Source organism: Lissotriton vulgaris, chromosome 7 (genome assembly GCF_964263255.1).
Source record: "Lissotriton vulgaris chromosome 7, aLisVul1.2, whole genome shotgun sequence".
NCBI classification, from domain to species: Eukaryota; Metazoa; Chordata; class Amphibia; order Caudata; family Salamandridae; genus Lissotriton; species Lissotriton vulgaris.
The window spans coordinates 205808079-205833049 of record NC_141695.1 but is presented as its reverse complement, the minus strand read 5'-3'; the positions used below and the strand labels follow the sequence as shown (position 1 = coordinate 205833049).

Sequence of the window (24971 nt, the reverse complement as noted above, 5' to 3'; positions counted from 1 at the left end):
AAATACCGGGAATGATTTACGTCATGACTAGCATGCCGAAGGCGAGCGCAGTCTGTGACAGCAGCTAAATGCTGTTATACGTGTCGTCAGATACAGAGAAGGTCAAGAGTCAGTGTGAATGACACTGATGAGTTACTAAGTAACTTCAAGAAACGGGGACCTTTATTGTGAGCAAAAACGTGAGCCGTCTATTCTGGGAACCCCATGGTCCCGCTAGGAATAAAGGCAGTGTTTTTAAAGAAAAAGAAAAGAAACATCAGTTTCAAGTCGTTTCAGCCTGAATGACACTGACAGTTTGATGGGATGGCGTTGTTTGTTAATTAAAAGGGAGTGGAAACCTAAAAATGTATAAATGAAAGGATGAACCTATCGTCTGACATGCCTTTTCTCCTTAACCCCTTCTATGCTCATGACGGAGCCGCTCCGTCATGAGCCTCGGTTGAGCTGTGCTCATGACGGAGCGGTTATGCCATGGCCCGCTCGGCGCGCCTGCGCGGCGCGAATTCCGCGCCTGCGCTGGACGTTCCATTGAGTGGGCGGGGCCATGACGGAACCGCTCCGTCATGAGCACAGCTCAACCGCATCTCGTGACGGAGCCCCCCCGCCCCCTTAGCGCTGTGGTGGAATTCCCGCCGCAGCGAAGGGGTTAAGTAGGAATCAGGAGGAACGAACAACCTGCATGTTAATAATAATAATAATAAAGAGATTTATAAAGCGCCTGGTGACGCCTTCACGGCGTGTCCCCGCGCTACGGAGAGAGAAAATACCGAAAGAACAGGCGGACTAAGAACCTGCGTTCGGCTAGTAGGATTAGTTGTTATACAGGTGGGTTTTAAGAAGTTTTCTGAACTTAATTTCAGATACTTCTAGCCTAAGGCTGATAGGGAGTTTATTCCAGTTGCCGGCTGCCAGTAGTCTGAAAGAGCGACCACCCATTTTTGCTCTTTTGACACAGGGAATTTTTAGTCGCCCTGCTCCTGCTGAGCGTAGTTCTCTGGTACGTTCATATGTCTGTATCAGGTCAGAGAGATAGGATGGAGCTTTATGCCAAACAATCCTGTGGCATATTAAGAGTGCTTTATACAACACTCTCTTTCTGACAGGAAGCCAATGTAGCGACGCCAAGGATTAAAATATATACATCGGTTTTGGGGAGTCCCCCGTTGAAAATACAGAGATACAATTCCGTCAACACAATATTTGTACATTAATTACAGATTGCACACAGAGTGTGTGTCAATTCGGATAAGGCGTGCAGCCGTTAAAATGTTGGCAAGAGAGTCTGGGTCACACATATGCATTAGGTACACAAAAGTTGTGTGCCAATTGGAAACAAGCATTCAAGCAATTGAGAACTTTAACCATATGTACATCAGTGTTGAAAAGCTTTGGCCCCACTGACCGGATACCACAAGTTTGGCAACTGCAAGGTCTGTTCACTAACAAAGATATTGATTTTTTTGTGGATGAGTGTATTGTGTGTTTGAATGCAGAAAAAGGACTGAAAGTGAGGACTCATCCTCTCTAACCCATGGATTTCCCTGCTATCCTGGGCAGAAAATCGGCATTGATTTAGTTGGACCTTTCAACCTTCTTCCTCCATCCTCTAGCTTTGCTGTTGTTGCCATAGATTACTATTCAAAGTTGTTTTTTAGTGAACCTAATTCCAAGAATGTCATATATTTCCTCAAGGACATTTACCTGCAGGAGGGTTTACCCTCTAACATCATATCTGACAATGATGTACAGTTTGTCAGTCAGGAATTTCAGGACTTTCTTATCCAGGGTGGTATCACTCACTCCAAGTGCTCCCTTTATCAATCACAAACTAACGGGCATGTGGAACATAAGAAAAGGGTTTTGAACAATTGCGTTCAATAGGTAGTTGCCAGCAAGTGTGTTGTCCAGAATGCTGTGCGTTCAGTGCTGTGGTTCTACGATACCACACCCCACTCATCCACAAAGATTTCTTATTTTGAATTGTTGCGGGGAAGGAAGCCTTCCTCCAAGGTGTGTCCTTGGTGGATGGCTAGGTGGGTTAAGATGAAATGAAATGAAAAATTCCACTTATATAGCGCATAACTACCCGGAGACGTCGCAGCGCTTTTGACTGATTGCTTGTGGCGAGCTCATGGTAAATCAACACGCTTTTGCGAACAGATGAGTTTTTAAGGCCTTTCTGAAGGACATCTGGTGCCTATTTTCTCAAAGGGAAAGCGGGAGAGAATTCCAAAGCTTGACCACAGTGTAGGAAAAGGAACGACCGCCCCAACGGGCTTTGTTGATTTTAGTTGTAGTTGCTAGATGTAATGAGCTAGAGCGCAGGGCTCTAGACGGAGCGTAAGGCACAACTATGGGATGCAAGATTACAGGGCCAGTGCGGTGAAAGGATTTGTGCAGAATGCACATGGCCTTGAACTGCACTATGGCCGCTACTGGGAGCCAGTGAAGTTCTTTTTGAGCTTTCTTAGCTGACTGCCAGCGGGGAATATTATACAGTAATCGAACGGCACAGTTTTGCGTGACTTGAAGCCTGTTGGTCACTGCTGCCGGGGCTCCTATGTATATGGCATTTCCATAATCCAGGCGGGAGAGTATCAGGACCTGGATTATGGAAATGATCCTCCTCGCCTGGAATGGGAGCAGAGAGAGCACTTTGCGGAGCATTTTCATTAGCCCAATACATGTAGAGGCAGTTTTAGTGGCTTGGACCGAAAAATTGAGCGCTTTGTCAAGCCAGATTCCAAGGCTCTTTATCTGAGGTTTGGGGGGGGAGGAGGGCCGAGACATGTGGGCCAAATGGATGCTAGGGCGGACAGAGGAGGGTTTTCCAGCAGCATAATCCCCATCTTCTCCCAGTTAAGTATAAGGCAAGAAGATTGCATCCACCTAGCAACAGCCTCTAGACAGGGACCTAAGGTGTTAGACGATCCCTCAGAGTGGTCCAAAGAGACTACCAATTGGGTATCGTCGGCGTAGGTGACAATGCGCACACCAAAGGGATGGACTATCTTTTCTAGAGGTTCCATAGAGGCATTAAAAAGAGTGGGGCTTAGGGAGGAGCCCTGGGGCACCCCACAGCTAAGTGGATGTTTGGGGGAGACTGTCTCGCCTTCAAACACCTGGAAGAATCGTTCATCCAGGAAGGAGGTCAGCCATTCCACGGCCGTGCCCGACACGCCCAAACCATCCAATCGATGTAATAATGTGGCATGGTTGACCGTGTCAAGAAGTATGATGGCCGCTTTTCCTCCCCGGTCCTCTGGCTTCTTCCGTCACAGCTAAGAGAGCAATTTCAGTTCCGTGCTGAGGACGGAACCCTGTCTGAGAGGCACGGAGCAGATTATTACACTCTAGATAGTCCACTAAGATGTTGTTGATGTGCCTCTCAAGCAATTTGCTCATCCAGGGAAGCAAGGAAATTGGGTGATAGTTGGCCAAGTTGTTCTGGTCCAATGTGGGCTTTTTCAGTAAAGCTTTAACCATCGCGCACTTCCAAGGAGCTGGGACGGAATTGGAAGTGATGGAAGCATTAAGGACATCCAAGATGACCGGACGAATGACGTCCATGACCTTAATGAGAGTCTGGGGGAGTGCTTGATCATTAGGAGATCCCGAGGTGATTTTAGGAATCAATCTATCTAATGTAAAGGGATCAAGAAGTGGAAATTTGTCCAGCAGACAGGGGACGGGAGAGTCAGAATCTGTAGTGGTGGTGAGTTCCGTGTCATCATTGCCCGTGCTGAATGAGGAATAAATGACCTGAATCTTCTGGGAGAAAAAAGTGGCAAGATTGTTACAGCGGATTTGTGCGCCGTCGGATGACAGACGCTCATGGGAGGGAGAGATTAAAGATTTGACTATTTTGAAGATGTCTTTAGGGGCGTTCGCGGCCAAATTAATTTTCGATTCATAAAACTGGGCTTGTGCAGATTTTATTTCATTTTTGTAGAGCTTTATTGCGGCTCTGTACTCTGCCTTCTTCAGTTGTGAGCAGTCCTGCCTCCAAGCTCTCTCAAGTTTGCGGCAGGATTGCTTCATTGTTCTGAGGGCGGGCGAATACCATGGAGCGACTTTGGGTCTTGTTATTGATTTCAGGGGGTTCCTCGGGAGGACTTGATCAAGGGTACTGGAGATCCAGTTATCAAAATTAACCATGGCAGTATTGGGATGCTTTGATGGGAGTTGACGATCTCATCAGAGAGAATGTTTCTAAAGCTCTGCTAAGCCAAAAGTCTTAATTTGATTCCAGAAAAAAAATCTGTTCTACGTACCTTTGTTGTTGGAGATACTGTACGTGTAAGAATTCCTGTTCACAGCAAGAAAGCTGAACCAAAGTTTTCTGATCCCATGGTTGTGGATAAGGTTTGTCGTAATGCTGTCAGGGTGAACAACAAACATTGGTGGAATGTGTCCAGGGTTGTCAAGTTGTTGACATTTTTCTAACACTAGCATTGATTCCAGCAAAAGCTGTGGTGAGAAAACGAGAATGCTAAAAAAACAGAGCACATGCAATGTCAGAACCCGAGAATACGTACTGGCTGTGGACAGTAGTAAGGCGAACAAAAACACTGCGTGTGTACGCATGTGTTACCCCTACCACTAAGCAAGTACTATAAGTGTGCATGGTATGGGTGGGTATCACACTACCTGTGAGGGTCAGGCAAAACTTCAATTGTTTCATATTACCTTGTCTTATAAAAAATAACCCTGTGAAGCGTGGCCCGCCCCTAACATGGCTACTGCTACGTATGACACTGTGTGCAATGCACGACCCTGTGCCTTCACCACACCTCTGTTCTACATGTAGCCAGTGCATGCTTCAGTTTCTGTGCTCGGTGGTCGAGTTTTCACTCTATGTCCCTCATTCCGCCTCTTCACCTGTGTAGAAAACAAGCAGCAGTGACAAAGTTCCACCCACACTAGTGCGCATTCTTAGGGGATGAGAGACATGCAGCCATAGAAACGAAATATAACATTTCTTTTACCAACACCTGCATAGAGTCAGATAAAAACTTGAAAGTGGAGGAAATCTTGAATACGTGGAAGCAAATATTCTGCTGCCTCTGCCCAGGCAGGAGTGAGCTCTAGAGGGAAACAAAAAAGACAATAGTGCCAGAAATGAACGTACATTAAACAAAAAAACATACCTAAAAGGGGCATTCTGGTGGAAGGGTCCAACACAGCAAAAGGCCAATCAGAAGCAACCATTTATAAAAGGCATTAACAGGAGCCAATAGAAAACATGGGAGGTGCTTTAAGCCCATGTTTCAGATGCAGCATGTCTCAAAGAGACAGTGCATGCAGCACATACGATGCCGAGGGGAAACCTAAAAACAGGTGCTTGGGTCTGTGCTGAGCCTGCAAACCCCATCATGACAGGAACCCATGTTTTATTTAGAGTGGCGCACTGTCCATGAAGTTTTCCTGTCCAGTATGGTCACAAAGTGCAACAGCATTTCACAGCAATATGAAATTCTAAATGTAATGGAGCAATGAGAATAAACAACACAACCACATTCAACTCAAAGACATTTCTAAACTCTGACCTTAATAGCTAGGGCATGATTTTGAACTAAACGCCATTAAAGTCAGACATAAAATAGGGCTCATGCACTCATATTAATGCACTTTTTATCAAGTCAAAATTGCATACAAGCTGTTTGAACAGAAAAAACTCCATAACAGTACCAGGCACTTTATTCAACGCAGGTTAAAATGAAAAGCATAGAAATGTTTGTGACAAATGACAAATAATTATTTTCTGAGTCATGACTTCCTTGCTTGTTTCTCTAGGATTGCACTGGTTCACAAAAGCATCTTTACCGTACCTATAGTGAGACTAAAGACTCAGGATATGCCTCACTTCAGGGCGACGTTGTCCAGGAATTGCATGGGTGCGGACGTGGAGCACTGGGATGAGCAAGGGAATTGTAATTACAACTCATGGGGCAAAAGCATGGCAATTACGATTCTTGATAAACTTTTAGGGAGGGACATGATTGAATCAAGTGAAACTCATGTTGCCCAAGGATTTATGAACAGTCAATCAGAAGAAAACATAAAGTAACACATCTCAGAATCACTTGTGTGAGATGAGAACACAGATTTCAGCAACTTCAGGACTTCCCAAAGCAACCACTGAGTCAACAGTGACAGTCAATCGTGTGCGTAGTTTCTTCACGTACATAATTCCTTCGAATATCTTCATACTCAGATGTGGCCTGGGTGCCGTCAAGGGCCGCATAAACATTGTCCACGTTTTGAAAAGGATTCTGTCCCTGCAAAACAAAACATTTCTTAAGCATATTGACTTTGCTTGTATTGACCATCTCAAGCCTTACTCTGGATATTTTGTGCACCTAAACACAAAAAGACTGGAAGAATTCTTTTAATTTACGCTGTCAGCAAATATGCAAAATGGTGAGATTCACTATAACATAGCAAATATTGGTAAAACCAATAATTCTGGACTTTTAAGGGTAGTTGTTTTATATTGTATAGATTGCAAGACTGTGGACAATGCATGGATAAGTGGTGTGGCATTTATTGTGTCTTTGTGCTTTTCATGATTATGGCATGCATGCCTGTAATGTGATGCATATGAATTGTTGGACTTTGTATATGGGGGTCTATCAGAGTCATTGTGAAAACAATACCATTAGTCAGGGTATCTGAACATAAGACCATATACTTTGCGCATGTGTCAGATATTTGCATCATAATGCCATATAATGTAGGTGTTCAAACTAGCGGCGTGGAAATTAACACTTTGCCTCCAAAGTTGATAAACTTCCCCCTTGATAGGGGTGAGAAAAGGATCAGCTGAATTCAACAAAGGTGAAGTCCAGCTCACATGCCTTTTTTGATCAACTCCAATATTTGCTATCCCTGGATCATAGGGAAAATTCCTACTCCGCAGCGGAGCAGAGTTGGCCAGCCCCCGCCTCCACTGCGCCTATTAAAAAATTAATCATAATTATTAAAACCCAAAAAATAAACACTTACCTGAACTGCCGGGATCCCCGGGCTGCCTTCCTCCTTATCCTCGCCGTCTCCTACTTGGGTCGATCACCTTGTGAAAACTCTGCATGCAAGTAGAAGTAGGAGTAGGAGATGTGAGGAAGAGGAGGAGGAGGGCAGCTGGGGGACGCCGGCAGTAGAGGTAAGTGTTTCTTTTTTGGGGTTTTGATAAAGTATTCTTAATTCTTTAATTGGTGGGGTGGAGGCGGTGGTGGAGCGGAGTTCCACAGAGTTTGCACCTAACTCCGTGGACCTCCACGTAGTCCCGCTCCACCAGCTCTGCCCGGGGTTAATATTTGCTAGTTAAACTGACATGGGCAGTTAAACCACCTAGGTTGCCCATCATAAGGGTACCACTAATGATGAAAGAATTACACAAATGAACATTTTTAAACTTTGAAGATTTACATATTAATATGTTAACAAGCAATTCATCTCCTATTCTGACTTCCTGTGCACATGACATGACACATCAGTAAACATATCTATTCCATAATATATTAAAGAGAGAGCCCAAACATTTGAGGCGGGTAATCTCAGGAACCACAGCACCAATCACAACACCCAATACAGCGTTGGAAAGGGCAGTTGCAGCAAAAGGACATAGGCTATGCAGACGCCCACCATATACATTTAAAAGGAAAAAGAACCGTGCCAGCAAAGTAGTCCCTTGTGTGCGTGTCTGTGTTGTGCTGTGGGCGCGTGCTGGGGGCTTGACAAACAATGGGGGCGTGTGCTACGTTCCGCGCTTCAAGCCATGTCTCATATCGTGTGCTGTGGGTGTGTGCTGGGGGCGTGGGCATGTGTGGGCATGGGATTACGGAAAAAAAGCGAGCGTTGTGCCCAATATTTCATTGTTTTTTCTTCCCAGGTTCTGTACATTTCAGCTCCGGGTGTGCTTGCCCCTTGCTCCCAGTGACGTGCACCTGCTTTAATGTATGGAGGTCAGGCATGGCGCTATTCCCACGGGAAGGAAGGAGCGCAAACAGGGGCCACTGTGCAGGAAATGCAATCTCGCCTTAACTTCCGGTGCCGCCTGAAGCACACACTGGAGATTTTCCACTTCTGTTGCGCACAGGCCTCGCGCAACGCACATCTGGACACAAGGCCCGCCTCCACGGAAATAGCAAGAAAGTGACTATCCATCCCCCGGGAATATGTGATGATATTCCGCAAACCAACATCCCGCATACCAACACTCTGCAATTTTTATAATGCAGGACTATTACTCTGCAAAGACATCATTTCTAAAACATTTACAACGCATATGACTTTATCTTGCATGCCATTATAACGCAAATGCATGGGTGGTAAAGTCATATACATTGTAAAAGTACATTATTAAAACATCAAATATATGTTTGTATATATGTGTATTATATATATATATATATATATATATATATATATATATATATATATATATATATATATATATACATTTTTTTTATTTAATTAAAACATTTCTTTTAAATTGCATTATTTATATTATTTTTATTTACTATTTTATTTTATTACCCTTTACACCCTAAAAACGAATCCCACCCTGCTCCCTTTAAATACCCCTGCACACCATAATCCTAACCCACCCTTACTCCTTAAAATACTCTAACACCCTTAAACACTAACCCATCTTAACCCTATAAATATACCCTGTACCCCAAAACCCAAACCTATCTCTAAAACCCTACAAATACCCCTGTACCCCAAAACTCAAACCTACCCCTGAACACTAAAATACCCCTGTACCCCAAAACCCAAACCTAGCCCTGAACCCTAAAAATACCCCTGTACCCCAAAACCCAAACCTAGCCCTGAACCCTTAAAATACCCCTCTTCCCCAAAACCCAAACCTACCCCTGAACCCTAAAAATACCCCTATACCCCAAAACCCAAACCTAGCCCTGAACCGTAAAAATACCCCTTTACCCCAAAACCCATACCTATCCCTAAACCCTAAAACTACCCCTGTACCCCATAACCCAAAACTCTATATGAACCCTTAAAATACCCAAACACCCCAAAACATATACCTCAGTACCCCAAAACATATACCCCTATGCCGATACTTACCTTATCCAAACATTAAAAAAAACATGCCTTTACCATTCATGCATTTAGAACGAATTTCGTTGTAAATGTATGCGTGGTAAAAGCATATAAAATGTAATGTCATGCGTTATAATGGCATTGCGGAGTCATGGTACTTTTGTAATGAAAGTATGCGGAGTGATGGTATGCAGAAAGAAAGTTGCGGAATAATGGGTGTTTACCCTCCCCCGGTAAGTACATTGGTGGCACGGAGGCCCACATCTCCAGCAACATACTCATATTTTTTCACCACCCATTTGAAAAATGCACAGGTCTCTCTCATTGATGGCCAGCACCGACATACACTTTTAGACACACCTCCCGCCACAAGTTCTAGAATTGCGAACTTTTGAGCTGGGGAGCTACGTTCGAATCTCGGAATCAGCTCAACATCCTGTGATTCCAGGCAAATCGCGTTATCTCCCCGGGCCTACCACAAATGAATGTGTTCTTCTGTAATGTAAATTGTGCTCATGCCATGTTGTCGAGTTTGCGCTATATAATATTGCAAGGAAAAATAAAGTAGGGAAACTCGAGTTCACACACTACTGAACGCGCTCTCTTAAGTGCATCAGCAGTGCACTGTGAATCGGAGCGTTTCACAGGCCTGTCACAGATAAGAAATGCTATCAAAACGAAATCCTACAAAACAATATACTACTGGCCGGCAGCAATTCATACCCAGACAACGTCGGGACGGGCTGCTATTTCAATTTAAAGGGCAGATTTCCCTCGTGTCCACAAGAACAGGCGACTGTAAACAATTAACACTAGTTGTAGCAGGTCCAGCAGTGAAGAGGTCAGATATTCTAATGTTATGAATTGCATGCTGCCAGAATTAGATCAATTCAGAGAAAGATGTTTGAGAGACTTAGGGACTGTAATAAATGATGCACAATGGAACATTTGCTGTCGTCATACAAAAGAATTATCAATGAATGACGCAATAAAGATATACATCTCAGGCATTCACCATCACTGCCTCAATTTAGGAAGGACCTCAAAACTAACCCTGGGCAAAGCACTACGCTACGCTCGCGCAGTTTACAAAGTTTGCGCAACTTCGCACTACGTGAACTGCACGTAGCACAGTGCAAACATGCGTAGAGTAGCATAGTACAGCGGTCAATTTTTGCTTGCTCGTGGTCCTCAACGTCAAGTTGGCGACCGCGAGCAAGCAAAATGACATCATTGCAAGACTTTTTCCTTGTTCGTGATCAGCAACATCAAGTTGCCGATCGCGAGCATGGAAAATAAACCTCCCGGCGAGATTCTCAACGCAGGGAGGTCAGATTTCTCATTGCGAGTGATCGCACATGCTCGCGACCACTCGCGATGAGAAACTACCAGTCCGCGTTGAGAAAGCTGCAGATCGAGTAAAAATCTACTCCAGCGGCAGAAAAGCACAGCTAACAATGTGCATGATGCCGTTTTCAATGATTGCCCAGTGCCGGATGCTTGTCCGCACTGTGATATAATTGAAAACGACATCATGCACAGTGCGTACATGCTACTACGCAGTTCGCAGAGTGCTACATGTAGCTCGCGTAGTGCGAAGTGCACTTTGCATAGCTACAAATAGAGCTACTTTGCGAACTACGCCCACCCTTACTCAAAACCGGGCTCTTCGACTGAACTGCAGTTTCCCTCTCCCCCAGCGCCTTGTAACCCTAAGGGGTGAGTAGTCACACTTTACAAGAGCCAGATTGATTGATTGATGCACAATAAATCCCTGCATCACACACAGCAGTCATTATATTATGTTCAAATATTTATGGAGGCAATTCACGAAAAGCACTAGATGCTCAGCCCCTGGTGTAGAATTTCATCTACAAATAATCAAAGGTCTGGCGCACACCCTTCATTTTTATTCTTGAAATCCATCAATGTTCTGGCATCGACATATCCGAAGATAGTATAATATGGGAAGCAGATATTTCAGGACATACATGACAAACATTTCCTTATTGGTTTAGCCACTATGGAACAGGAAAATGTGTGGGCATTGCAGTGTAATTTAGCAAACACAGTGTGGCCATGATGTAGGGAGTGGTGCAGCCCACAGACCTGATGCATGGCTCAAGGACCTGATTGCCATTCTGAACTGTGAGAATTAAAGCACAAAAAAATGGGTGAAGAGCACCTTGTAAGAAAAACCAAATGGTTGGAGTTCAACCCGGAATGTACTAATTTAACACAAGCAGCATTAGATGTTGAAGGGGTACCCAATGTATATAAAGAATACCTAGGAAAAGAAATGTCAATGAATGATAAATACATATATTGTAATGTCCCAAAGTCTAATATGTCTACTAGGCTTAAAGGAAAAAAGCATAAATAAAGAGCAAAAAACAACTTCACTGGGTTGAGTTTTCTTCTTAGGGGTCGATTACAATGTCGTTCGGAAAGCATTCCTGCTGAATAGGTCCCGGAATGTTTTCCGGATGACTTGGATTGGATGAGTCCTACCGAGTGATTTGGATGTATCCGGATGCTTCCAGATACAATTCGGTCGGACTCCCATTGACTTCAATGAGAGCCGGTGTGCTGTACGAGAACACAGGCTCCCATTGAAAAAAGAGGTGGCTAGGGAAAAACGGGCACCCTGTGGCAGGCACCCTATGGTGGCTGCCACACTGTGGTTGTAAAGGGGGTCCCTTGGGTACTTCCTCGGACACGATTCGGAGGGCCCCGGGTGATGGGTGGCCTGCTACGGGTGCCCCAAAGACAGATTCTGGAGAAACCGATTTGGAACTGCTGTCTGAATCGGTCATCATAATTGGTTACTCGGAAACTGAGTCCCTAGAGCTGTACTATTCAACTCTGAAAGGCTCGACCTGTACGAATGCCTTTCAGAACCTATTTGAACAGCTCTTACAGTTTCCAGACATCGTAATCAGTCATTCAATACACAGTCTAAAAACCTCAACACCCTTATATGCCCAGCAGGTGTCAACCAAAAGACATATGTGACCCATTCAAGGCCTATCTCACCCGCCATACCCCGGCCGTAGGTTCAGAGGAGGAACAGGACAGGACAGGGGTCGGTTAACCTAACTAATATATAAATAATGGGGACATAATATTATGTCATCAACATTGCAAGGTATGGTGACTGGCCAGTTAGCCTCTTAGCAGGAGTTAAACGTGTTGTGGTTTCTAAAATGCAGCGTAAATGTAACTAGGTGTGTGTAAAAGCTTTCAAATGTATCAAACGGAATGGTTGTAACCAAAAGATACCTGTTATGCTGTTACCAGATCGCTAGGTTTGCTGCTGCCTTAAATGTGATGATTGTCTTGATTTCAAATTGTATGCAAAATGAAAAATAAAGTTTAAAAAAGAAAAAAAAAGTTGAGTGAAAACATCAGGTAACGAGTTCCACAATTTAGCGGTCCACACAGAAAATGTGTTACCATCTCATTTGGAATTTGTGAATCTAAAACTTCTCAGCAGATTAAGTGTTGATGTAGAAGGAATAAACATGGGAACATAACTTTGTATACGTTCCACAATCAGGTAGGGAGCCAATGTAGGCTCTTAAGAAGATGACACACACAACAAAAACTGAAACAGGGGCACTTGCCACCAATCTAACTGCGAGATTCTGAATGCATTGCATTCTTTTAATAAAATTAATCAGGCTACCATCATGTAGAGAATTGGAACAGCCAAGAATGGATCCAACACAGCTGAAATAGATCTTCTTTTGCTGGTATAATTGAGAAAATGAATGATATTCTTCAGAAACTGGCTCTATGTTTTACTATGCATTACGCCCTCACGTTTTAGGACTCTGTTTTTTTGATTTATACACTTCTTATGACTTGAGGAATATATTTTTCTGGGACTTATTGCTGAAGATAGGTGATATGTTGTGTTTTTTTCTGTCTTTTTTTATTCTAACCAGCCTTTTTGTGAAGAAAACCACATCAAGAATATATTTCTCTGTCATCTTCCGACATATGGAACCACTGAGGAGTGGTCCTATGTAGGTGAGAATTCTCCTGTTATTTAGGACCGTTTGAAGTGTTAGAAACTGGCTATCTGTGTTTTTATGTATCCAGTGATCCTTAAATCTCTCGGCTGACCTCACGATTTAATTTGCCTGAGTGCCAGACCTTACTATTGGGAGGAATAATGTTAAAACTTTTATCATCTGCTATTATAAAATCTGTATTACGTACTAGTCTTTGCATTTGTAATACATTTCTTATACTTATTTGTGGTGCTTGATTTTCAGCACTTACTTGAACATTTTTCGATTGATCTACCTCGCTCAGCCATACTGCTCTAGAAATGTTCTTCTGTTTACCAGGTGAGAACACAACTGAGTTATGTTTTTGTTATCATTAGGTATTTGATAGTACATACCGGTCTCTCTTATAAGCTTCCATGTCACCGTGAATATATTCATGTTTAAAAAAAACCCTCTCTCTCCCTTTTTTAACTGTTCCTCTACCCAGTATTTAGAGCCTATTATCTTAAGACAGGGAGCTTCCTTGCCTGGGTTTTTTTTCATCATGTCCGATTCAATCAATTTAATCTTTTTATTATTATTCTTTCATTATTCTTCTTTCTTCTAATACGTTATTTAGGACTTTCCAGGCTCTTCCTATTTGACGCTCACTGGACTTTGATTCTCGAATTTACGGTGTATTTGGTTTTGAAATCAAAAGCCCTAGTTATATCATATTAGGTGAGGCAGTTGCTTACAATTAAATAAAATTAATTATGTTGATTCACAGTAGCACGCTTGGGGACTTGGTTTCCCTTGCCTTCTTTACAGTTCATAATGTTGCAGGTAATTTATGCCTCTCTTTTTTATCATGATGACGACCTAGCACACTGTTTGTCTTTAGGCATCAGTCTAAGAGTTATTATGTTGCTATAATTGTTCACCCTTATCATGTTTTATGGAATCACTTTAAACTGCTGGTACGCTTCACTTTGTCTTTTGCTTTTCTTATTGTTCTTACTTTTCTTTTTCTTTTTCTTTTTCTTTTCTTTTTCTCTTTCTCTTTCTTTTTACTTTGTTCCCTAAAACGTCAAGCATTTATTATCTTGCGTTTTTTATTTCTTCTTAATTCTTGTTTTCCCTCCTCTTTTCTTTTCATTGTTCTCCCACATGTTCCCACCACAATATTATTATTTCTGTAACAGATCAGGACTTACACACAAAATGAAAATTTGGCTATTTATATTGTGATATCATTTTTCTGTCTGCCCCTGAATAGTGTCGGCCTTTGGGTCTTTTTGGCCCAACGAAGTTTGTGATTTTATGTAAAATGTGTGTGTGCGTAATTTTCAATGGAGTTGTGTGTTTTATTGGGGCTTCGCGTTTTAAAAATTGCACCTCAGTTTCAGTCTTTTGTATATCTATGTATTAATGTTTGTGATGTTTACATGTATATATATATATGTATATTGATGATAGCCTTTTTAAATTACTTGCAGCCCTGACGAAGTTCCCGTGGCAAGAGGGAACGAAACGCGTTGGCTGTGTGCTGCACAATGCAGCACACACGGAAACAGCAAAAACTAGGAGAAATAAAGCATTTCTCCTTGTTTTGCCTGCTGAAGACTAAGTTTCTCCTAGTCATAGTTTTGGCGCTGCCTCCTATTTACACCAACCTTGTAAATAGGGGTCAGCATCAAAATCAATGGGTGTTGCGGTGAAATGCACACCGCAACATCAATTGCTCTCTCTTTTCCTGCTAAGTACAGCGTGAAAGGGTGCTTTGTGTACAAGGCACGTTGGCTTAACTCTCCCTTGTAAATAGGGCAAAGACCCACCAGAATGTCACTTGACAGAGTCAAAAGCTTTTGAGATGTCTATGAACACCACTGCAAGTGAGTGTTTATTCCTTCGTGGCCCTTTAATGATATTCTGAAGCAGTCTGATTTTCAAGACAATCTCTCACTTTCATGAAGCTTTTTGCCTTGTATTCAAATGTATTTATTTTATTTAAGGGTTTGTAAAATTGTTAAATTGATGAATGTAGTAAATTTGTTGGTCAAGATTTTTGTAAATAACTTTATGAATGCTGTACCGAATATAATTGGCCTCCAGTTGCTTATTTTGTTTAGTTCAGCGATCAGTACATTATTTGGAATTAGGATCAAGCGTTTTTTCTTTATTCATTCAGGGACTCTTCTCATAGTTAACCAAGTTGATAATTTTTGACTAGCAGCTTTAGTAGTTTATTGTAAACATTGTAAAGATGATTTAAGCCACTGGCCCCACTGCTTTATTCAAATCTGATTCTTCAAAATCTTTAGTTTTTTCAAGCAGTGTAATTTCTTTGCATATCTTACAATATACCGTTCTTCTGGTATTCTGTCAAGAGAGAAACATTTTGGATTCTTGTTCTCTTTTTCTTCACATAGCAGCATTGTGATGCTTTGTATTTTTTGAGTATTTCTGAACTTCTGTTCTTCTATCATTTAGATTTTCAAAATAAGTGATTTCTGGTGCACTATTTCTGTTGATAAAGTCTTTACACCTTTCAGGAGCTATGTCCAATGAGATTTCAAGTTCATTTTTGGAGTCACTTTCAATGTTGTTTAATGCTTGTAGTACATACTTTGCTGTTTTTTGCTTGTATCCCTTCTATCTCTTCTTTTTTCTGCAATTTGCTTTCTGTTTTTATTACTGAAATGTGGACCCAGGAGCGTATTTATATTTCTTTTGTTTTCATATACTTTTTTCCAATTCAGCTGGAAGCAATAGTTCTTCGTTTTACCATAGTTTGGATAGTTTGCTGCTTGCTAGAGCTGTGAGTCTCATATAATTTCTTGCTCTTGGATGTGCCTGCCTTGCATGTTGTGACATTCCAATTTTTTCCCCGAATCTGAGGTCACAGAAGTTACAGAGGAATTGTAGCTCCCTTTGCGTTGTTCTACATTTGCATTTTGATGAGTGGCCTGCAATGCTGTGGGATTCAGCTTCCTTGTCACATTTTGAACAATATGTTTTTAGGTAGAATCCTTTATGCTTAATGGAGACACGCTTTCTAAGTTCTTTGAATGTTCCAATTATGCCTCCACATAAATCACAGTTGTATTTATCTTTGAGATATTTCCAGTAAGTAACTTATTTGGTGAAATCACTTTTCTTGTTATTGAGTTTCTCGCTGACCTCATAAATGTCAGGTAATTTTTCAAGTCTCAATGCAACAGCGTCACTCTTGGCTGAAGAAGCTATAAATTCTATGCTTTTACTGCAGTCTAGAGGTAACTCACCTTCTGTTAGTATGGAGGGTGACAGTGTGATTTGAATCATTGTAACTTATTGTATTGTTTGAATTGGGTGTTGAAATTACAAAAATGGGAAGGAGATTATTGATTTGCGGAAAAGAGAGCACCTTCTTTCGCCAACTTAGCAGGGTTTTTAATGTCCGGGAACTACCCTATCTGGAATTGTGATTGTTAGCATCCTCATTTCTCACTATAAATGGTATTTGTAAAGTGTGAACTAATCACACATAAGGGTCACAAGGCACTGGGGGCTATCAGGAACATTAAGCAAGCTACTGCCCAGAGCCACAGGGTGCTAGGCTGAGCTGCCCCTGGCACTGGGAATCAATCCATGAACCCTGTGCTCTGGAGTCAGCCACCCTGGCCACTGATCCACACCTCTATCATGCTCACAGTCATAATAGAAACTTGTATGGTCTATCTCTTTTGACCTCTCCTCAAAGAGCATTGTGGTATAGAGATAGTTATCAGTTGGACCACTTGAAGATGAAGGCCACTACGACTGAGAAGAAGTTTAGAGAGTCATAGTGATTCCCACCATGTGCCTGAGCCTCAAGGAATTTCTTCTTTTTGACCTTTAGATCATTGGGAAAAAATAACATTGCGTCAACACCTGACTCAGGGCTTCGTCATACTTAGTTTTTACAGCTGGATTCCCCTGGTCTGCACCAGTTCTAAGTCAGATGCTAGGTGCCAGCAGAGGCAGAAGGCCGGCCCCATGCCCTGGGGAAGGGCGTGGGTAGAGGTGACCACCGCAGGTGGGGTGATCTGTTGAAAGGGCCCAGCTCTCATCCAGAGTCACTGCTGCCCCAGAGGGTGACGGCTCGTCCAACCGTGGTGTGCGCCCAGCCCGCTTCATGCCTCAACATGACCGATCCAGCCTTTAGAGCAAATTCTTATCCCGAAGTTACAGATCTGACTCCCTTACCTACATTGTTCCAACATACCAGAAGCTGTTCACCTTGGGGACCTGCTGCAGATATGGGTACGACCCGGGGTGAGATTTACACCATCTCCCCTGGAATTTCAAGCACCAGCGGGAGCTCAATGGACACCACCGGACCTGTGATGAATTTGAAGGCTCGGCTCCCTCTCTCGGGGCGAACGCATTCTAGGGCCCTCTGCCCTTCACAAAGAAAAGAGAAATCTCCCCGGCGCTCCTGCTGCCTTCTCTAGGCTTTACCTTTATGGCTGGCTGGATATGGGCCTGATGCTACATTGACATTCCTTTTCGGGGCTAGTTGATCCGGTAGGTGAGTTGTTACATACTCCTTAGTGGAGTCCAACTTCCATGGCCACTGTCCTGCTTTCTATATCAAACACACCTTTTCTGGGGTCTGATAAGTGTCAGCACGAGCACCTTAACACAGCGTTCAGTTCATCCCACATCACCAGTTCTGCTTACCAAAAATGGCCCTATATGCACTCGCATTTCATGCCTGGCTCCAAGCCAGTGAGGAGTGCTTCTTACCCATTTAAAGCTTGAGAATAGGTTGAGATCGTTTCAGGCCCAAGACCTCTAATCAGTTGCCAGCTATCCTGAATGAAACTTTGGAAGGAACCAGCTACTAGATGGTTTCATTAGTCTTTTGCACCATATCCATTTACATTTACATTTACATTTACATCCATGTTGGACGATTGATTTGCAGGTCAGGACTGCTATGGACCTCAACCAGAGTTTCTCCTGGCTTCCTGCTGCCCAGGCATAGCTCACCATCTTTCAGGTTGTATCATGCCTGCTCATGCTCCACCTCCTAAATGGAGTGGGTGAGTCAGTCCAGTGGTGTGCCCACCTCAGGCTTCGCAGCGGGATCCCACCTCAGCCAAGGTGCACCGGCTTTACCTTTATTGTACCACAGGGTTTCACACAGCTCTCTGACTCATGCATGTGTTAGACTCCTTGGTCAGTGTTTCAAGATGGTTCAGATGGGTAACTGATATCGCCACAGACCTCTGCCGCTCGACGTGGGCCTCCCCACCCAGCCGTGTGACACAGTCGGGTGCACACTGAGCACAGTCTGCTTCAGTCGACAGTTGAGCCGGGAGCTGGGGGCCTCGTCCTGCTTTACCACCCCAGTGCACCATGGAAGGGGTGGGAGTGATTGCTGAGGGCAGGGCACAGAGCTGGTTGAATGTTCTTGGCCCTGCTGACACAGCGAAGATGCTGCCAGGGAGGGCTGTAACTATCAATCAATCAATCAATCAGGATTTGTAGAGTACAGCTGCTTCACCCTTGATGGTCTCGAGGCGGGGTTGGATCATGCTGCCTGTTCTCTTATTGGTTGAACATCCAGGTCTTGAGGACCTTCCTAAAATGCTGGATTGATGGTAATGTTCTTAGGTGCAAGGGGAGGTCTTTCCTGGTCTTTCACATACACTCTTCGGCCGGCATGTGGATGAAGGAGCGGCCTCCCCCGTTTGTCTGGTGGATGTGACAGGTTGCTCCTAGGGCAAGGTATCCAGATCTGTGTTTCCTTGAAGGCTGGTGAAACGTTACACTCTGGTTTAGGTATGCAAGTCCATTGTTGTATAGTGCCTTGTAGACGTGGGTGAATAGCTTGTACTGGCATCTTTCATGACAGTAGGCAATGGAGTTTCCTGAGGTGAGAGGTTTATGTGTCCATCTGGGGGGGGTTGAGGATGAGCCTGACCACTGTATTCTGGATTGTCTGGAGTTTATTCATGAGTTAGGCTGTTAGTCCAATGTAGAGGGATTTGCGATAGTCAAGTCTGCTGGTGCTAAGAGCCACCACAGCTTGTCTGGTATTGGTCGGGAGTTTTGTGAAAACCTTCCTGAGTATTCGGAGCATGAGGAAGCAGGCGGTGGAGATGGTGCAGATTGTCTTCTTCAAGGATAACTGGCTGTAGAGGATGATGAAGAGGTTGCTTGCATGTTCAGTGGGTATCAGTGTGGGCCCAGCTCTGGGGGCCAGTGTTCGTTGCTCCAGTGTGTGTCCTTGCCTTTCCCAAAGAAGAATACGTCTGTCTTGTCAGTGTTGTGTTTGAAACAGTTGTTGTTCATCCAGTCACCAATATCCTTCATGCATCTTTGGAACCTGTCTTTGATGGTTTGAGGAAATATAATTTTTGATCGAGTAGTGTTCCCCAGCGAGTACCCCACCGTCTCCATGTACTAGCTTACAGTGCATGTAATTTCCCTCCTGTGCCAGCTACGAAGACGCAAATACATTTGCGTCCATCTGTAACATGTCCTCTTTCAGATCCGCCATGAACGGATTGAATATTCAGTTCCTATATATACCGTGCCACCGTCTTTTTGTGGTGCACTTTGCACGTTTTTCAGCTCTGGCGAAGTAGGCCCAGATTATGCCATTGAGCCTTTTCCGAGTTCTTTCCTGTTTCCTGACTCCGAGGGCCTCAGCCCAGGCTACCTCTGTACCAGTGACCCCCACCTTACTCCTTGCGCGGCTCCGGCGCATAGCCTAGCCTCTGCCTGCCAAGACTGCATTCAACCTTCGAATTATCTGCTCCACTCCTTGAAAATACATTCCTGTCTCGTAGCTTAAGTAAACATTCTCCCAGCTGCAGGAGCAGAGGGCCCGGTCCTTCTGTCTCCATGCAAGTAATTCATAGACTCCGTTGCCATGGTAGGCCCATGCCCCCTCACCTAGCAGGTCGACACGTAGACACATGTACATGCACTCACAACCAGTATAGTGTAGTCTCCGCCCGAGAGACCTTTTCCCTTCCAGATATTACAGTTCCTAAAACATATGATATCAGATACGATTTTGGGATTAGTTGATCTGACATCCTAGACTTATGTCTACACTTACACGACTTATGTCTACCCCTGTAGTGCTAAATGTCAAGTCCCCTTCGCCCTCCAGTTATACGTCAGATTCACGTCAAGCTGCTGCGCGCGCATCTCTGCCATATATTTCTGCTGACATTGCAGGATTCTCTTATGGATCCACCTACTTGTGACCTCATGATAAGTGACGTTTCTAGTACACGCCTATTGTAATGCCTTTTTCCATGACGTTTCCATGTTTTATCTCTTCTTTTTCAGTTGTTACGCCTACTACATGCTCATACATTGTAATGCATTGACTATATATATGTACTTCTGTAAACAATATGTTGTCTGTCTGTCCCTTCCTGAACCTGCGTGGTGATGGAATGGTTATGCCACCTTGGCTCGAGCCAATAACCCAATTCCTTTTACAGGAATAAAACCCTTTTGAGTTAACCTCAATATCCCGGATTTTGCCTCTTATTTCTCTGAGTTATTCCTATTGATTATTGATTATAAATTATGTATTGGTAATTGATTTTACCACAGTTTTTGGCGCCCGAACAGGGACCCCTCCCCCACCCCACGCGCCGGAGGTGCGTTGCAGGCCTAGCCCCCTGCCACAGCCGGACGGACAATTACGCGTACCCGCAGGATTTCCTGTATCTCCCTCAGGCCAACGGAGGTGACTGAGGCTGCGATCGACACCCAGACGAGGCGGTGAGGAGTGCGGAGGATCCCGACCTGAGCCTAGCTGAGAGAGCAAGATCCGTGGTATACCGAGGCCCACCAGATTCCGAAGTATCTACGTCGAGTCCGAATCCAGTCCGAGCCCAGTCCAGTCCAGGGTTTCCGAGGCCTTCTGTTCCGTGCTTCCTGGTGAGTACCGTTGCTAGGGACGCATCCTGACGTGCGCATTAGTTTGTGCCGGTCAAGACGGGTTCGGGTACACGAGCCTGTTCTGCACTGTTCAGCAGTGTATCTGTACTGTACAGCAGTATATCTAGTTTGCACCTGTAAAAGGTGTATCTGTGCCGTTTAGCGGTACATCCTGTTGCACTAGGTTGGTAGGTTTGTCATTGTAATTAATGTGGGTTGTCTTTGAAATGTTTTGATGTGTCATTTAAATGTCGTGGTATGAGTGAATGTTCGATCTTCATTATTGTGCTTAAACGTGTCTTATGTGTTCATGTTCATATCTGAAGTAAGAACCAAGTAGCCAGGTTTCAGAATGCCGTTGTTTTCCAAACTAAGACAAATAAAAACCCGTAAAGGGGTTCTAGAAGAAGCTGTTCCCATTCCACCTAGGGACACTCCCGGGTACTTTATGTACCATAAACACGGCCTAGATGCTGTTTTATTTCTCGACTTGTGGGTAGACTACACTAAAGACTTGTCGGAGAATCAGAGATGGCCCGCTGCAGGGACATGGGATGCAGATTGCATCATGAGAGTAGAAGAAGCATTATGGAAAAAGAAAGCCAGACAGTCACAGAAAGATGCCATCGAGTTATGGCGTAAAGAGTCGCATAGGCGCACAGAAAAAGCTCACAGACTAGAAGAAAAGAGTAAGGAGGAGCCTGGCAAGGCCCAAGAAAACGCATTAGTTGAGGAAGGTATCAGAGTAAAATTAGAACAAGTAGACAGACAGCGAAATACACTTATGAATGGCATGTACCCTATCTTGTCAAAAGGCCTGCCTAAGGCCTCTCCAGAAGTACCGAAGGACCTACCACCCCCATTGCTCCCGACTAAAACACACCAGAGGACAGCAAAGGACATTTTCCTTTCTTCCTATTTAGACGATGTGGCTCCCACATATGTTAATACCGCATCGCCACCAGTGCCTGCACCTGACGGTCAGGACGGTCAGGACAATTATGCTCTTCCTCCTCGGCAGGCTACTCCTCCCCGGATCCCTCCTCCTCCTCTTCCACCTCCTCCTACTTCCCTTGATACGAACCCGACTAACCCTTTCGGAGCCGGTGCCTCAGGAGGCGCGTCCGGAGGGACAGGTTTCCAGACTCCGCCACAAGCCCAACGTCTGAGCTTTAGAGAAATAGCGCAACAGCGTACACCCAGAACAGACATTACAATTTATGGAGATCGCCTTGCAGACTGTAGATATGATCCAGTACCTGGTAGAAAGAGTGATGAGAGAATGTTACTTGCATCAGTACGTTTACGGCGAGTCACGAACTTCCTGATGACGTTACCTGGAATGACAGATCACTTAGATCGAATATATACGTTTGTTCAGACAGGAGTAGGGCCTGAAAGTATTAAAGAGGCCATGGCCTATCAGAAAGTGGATACTAAAGGCAAGTTATTGCGGTTTCTTATAAACTGCTTTATTAGAGAAGTGGATAGGCCGGGTATGAACCCGGAGGATGTAAAAGCACTCCATAAATGGGGTCAGCATATAGCGGATGGACAGCATGACAAAGATGCCTGTATAGATAATATGTACCGAAGAATCAGAAAGTCAATAATTAAGATGCATGAGAAAAGGCAGCCTGTACCGGAAAGAGATTCAGACAAACAGGAATCCTCAGAGGAGGAGGCGGAGGAGGAAGCCGAGACACCAGAACAGACCCAATTGCCAGCAAGAGAAATGGTGGCTTACGTAGGTAAAGGAAGACCATTTAATAATTCTATGCGCCCCGTGCGCCCGGAAAGTAAAAGAATATATCAGGAAGCCATGTGTAATCCTAGAACACCCGAACACTTATTCCAAGCTACTGACAGAGTACTTCAAGAGCGCATGGGGTACCATGTACTCGATTCCATGGATGAACAAGAATTAGCCAGGTCAGTCGTGCAATGGGCTGACAGCTCTGAGAAATATGGTGATGATGCGCTAGCGCATACGTTCTTGAACTTGACACCGAGTGAACAGCGTTTAGCTGGTATGTACATGATACAACATCTGCTCTTGTTGTATAAAAGCCAACATTCTGATCCAGGCCCTCTGCCTGATATACTAATTGAACTGGTCACGAACAGATGGAAAGGTCTAAGTACTGACCTGATTAAAGTAATTCTAGAACACCGTCACAAGTATAGTGCGTTCTTATGTCCACAGATCAACTCAGCACCCGTTATGGAACGAAGGACCATGTATTACATGGATAGACAGAATCCGTTGCGAGAAGTGCACCCAGTACAGAACGCAGACCACACGCTTAGACGCGTGTTTGTGTATACACCTATAACTAAAATAGAATTGTTAGAGATGAAGAAACTAGTACCTAGTCATGATAAAGACCCTGCAGGTTTTCACCGTGAAATAAAAGACATGTTATTAATGGGCGATTACACCTATCCTGACCTTATGAAAATACTGAAAGTACTACTACCTCCAGGCATATACGAGAAACTCAAAGAAAAAGAGTGGGAGGTGGGAAATGCAAAGATTGATTGGGCTGCATTACAAAATGAAGAAGATACCCGAGTTCCAGGCCTAGGGCTTGGAGATAAAGTTAAAGCGTTACCAGGTTTACTAGTACAAGTGTTGCCACGCTTATTGAGTACGAAAAAGGAGGATTGGGGTGCAATTTCAGCATGTAAACAGAAACCCGATGAAGATACTAGTGATTTTTACACACGATTTGAGAAATGTTTTGGTATTAATAGCGGTTTGAAAGCAAGTAGCGAGTCATATCCACATCTTTTTGTAACGAAACTAGTCGAGAATTCCTTGCCCCAAGTTAAGAATAGAGTATTGAAAGTAGAAAGCACTTGGCAAGCTAACACCCCTGCACAAATGTTACAAATGTTACAGTACCACCAGAATAGACTTAGAGAAGAACAAGAACATGAACAAAGACGTATGAAAGACACAAAAATGAAAATGTTAGTTGCTCAGTCGGTTCCTGCCGACGGTCAGAAAAAGGGTACGACCCATCCCGGGAATCCAACAGTTCCTGTAAAGGGTGTATGTAATTATTGTAAACAGCCAGGTCATTATATAAACGATTGTGCAGTTTTGAAACATAATATCGCCACGGGTAAGACTAAAGAGAGGCCACGTCCTCCTAGACAAGACCAGACCTCACAACAGGTACCGCAGAATATACAACATATTGCACCCATGCCAGCCTCCACACAGACCGTAGCGATACCCCAGCAGCAGCCCATTACCGCAACACAAAACACAACACAGCAAATGTATCAGTATGCACAGAACGATTACCCTGATTACCAGCGATACACATGAAACAGCCTAGAGAGGGAATTCCGCTTGCCTCTTATTGAAGTTCCTGTAGATCAGAATGGTCCCTATGTACATAGCCAAGTATTAGGGAAAGACAGAAAGTTCCTCATTGATACAGGGGCAAGCAGAACCACGATAAGCCACAACGAAGTACCAGGGGCACCCCTCTCAGGCTCACAGAACGTGTCCCTCGGATTTTCAGGAAAACCCATTATTAACGAAGTATCGCAACCCCTCCCTCTTGCAGTAGGTCCTCTGACACGGACTACAGATTTATTGCTTACGAAATCATGTCCAGAAAACCTGTTAGGCATTAAAACACTGAAAGCTCTAGGAGCGATTATTTGTTGTTCTCCTGAGGGAGTACGATTATTCTTGCGAGATTTCAAAGGCCATTATGTATTGAGAGATATGGATCCCCGGTTACAGAACGTCCCTGCGCACTTGTGGGCGCAGGGCCCCACTGATGTAGGTTGCATGCACATTACCCCGTATCGAGTCACACTCAAGGCAGGAGTGATATTACCACGAATTCGACAATACAAGTTACCCCCAGATGCTGTAGTGGCTTTACTGAGAATCATTGACGAGCTGATTGCACAAGGAGTGGTTGTGGAAACTGA

General features: G+C 43.9%; 1 protein-coding gene across 9 annotated transcripts in view; it reads right to left on the bottom strand.

Moving 5' to 3' along the window:
* Nucleotides 1-5605: 5605 nt before the first annotated feature.
* LOC147701201 (sialoadhesin-like) overlaps nucleotides 5606-24971 on the bottom strand; it is a 473651-nt gene continuing 454285 nt past the window's right edge. For 3 of the 9 annotated variants that reach the window (XM_086929946.1, XM_086929954.1, XM_086929947.1), the window contains one exon: nucleotides 5612-6281. In XM_086929946.1, the coding sequence (XP_086786072.1) occupies nucleotides 6147-6281 (135 nt within the window). In that variant the 3' untranslated portion in view covers nucleotides 5612-6146. Of the gene's footprint in view, nucleotides 6282-24971 lie in introns of all 9 variants that reach the window. The other 6 variants (XM_086929949.1, XM_086929951.1, XM_086929950.1 and 3 more) reach the window with 3 other exon arrangements.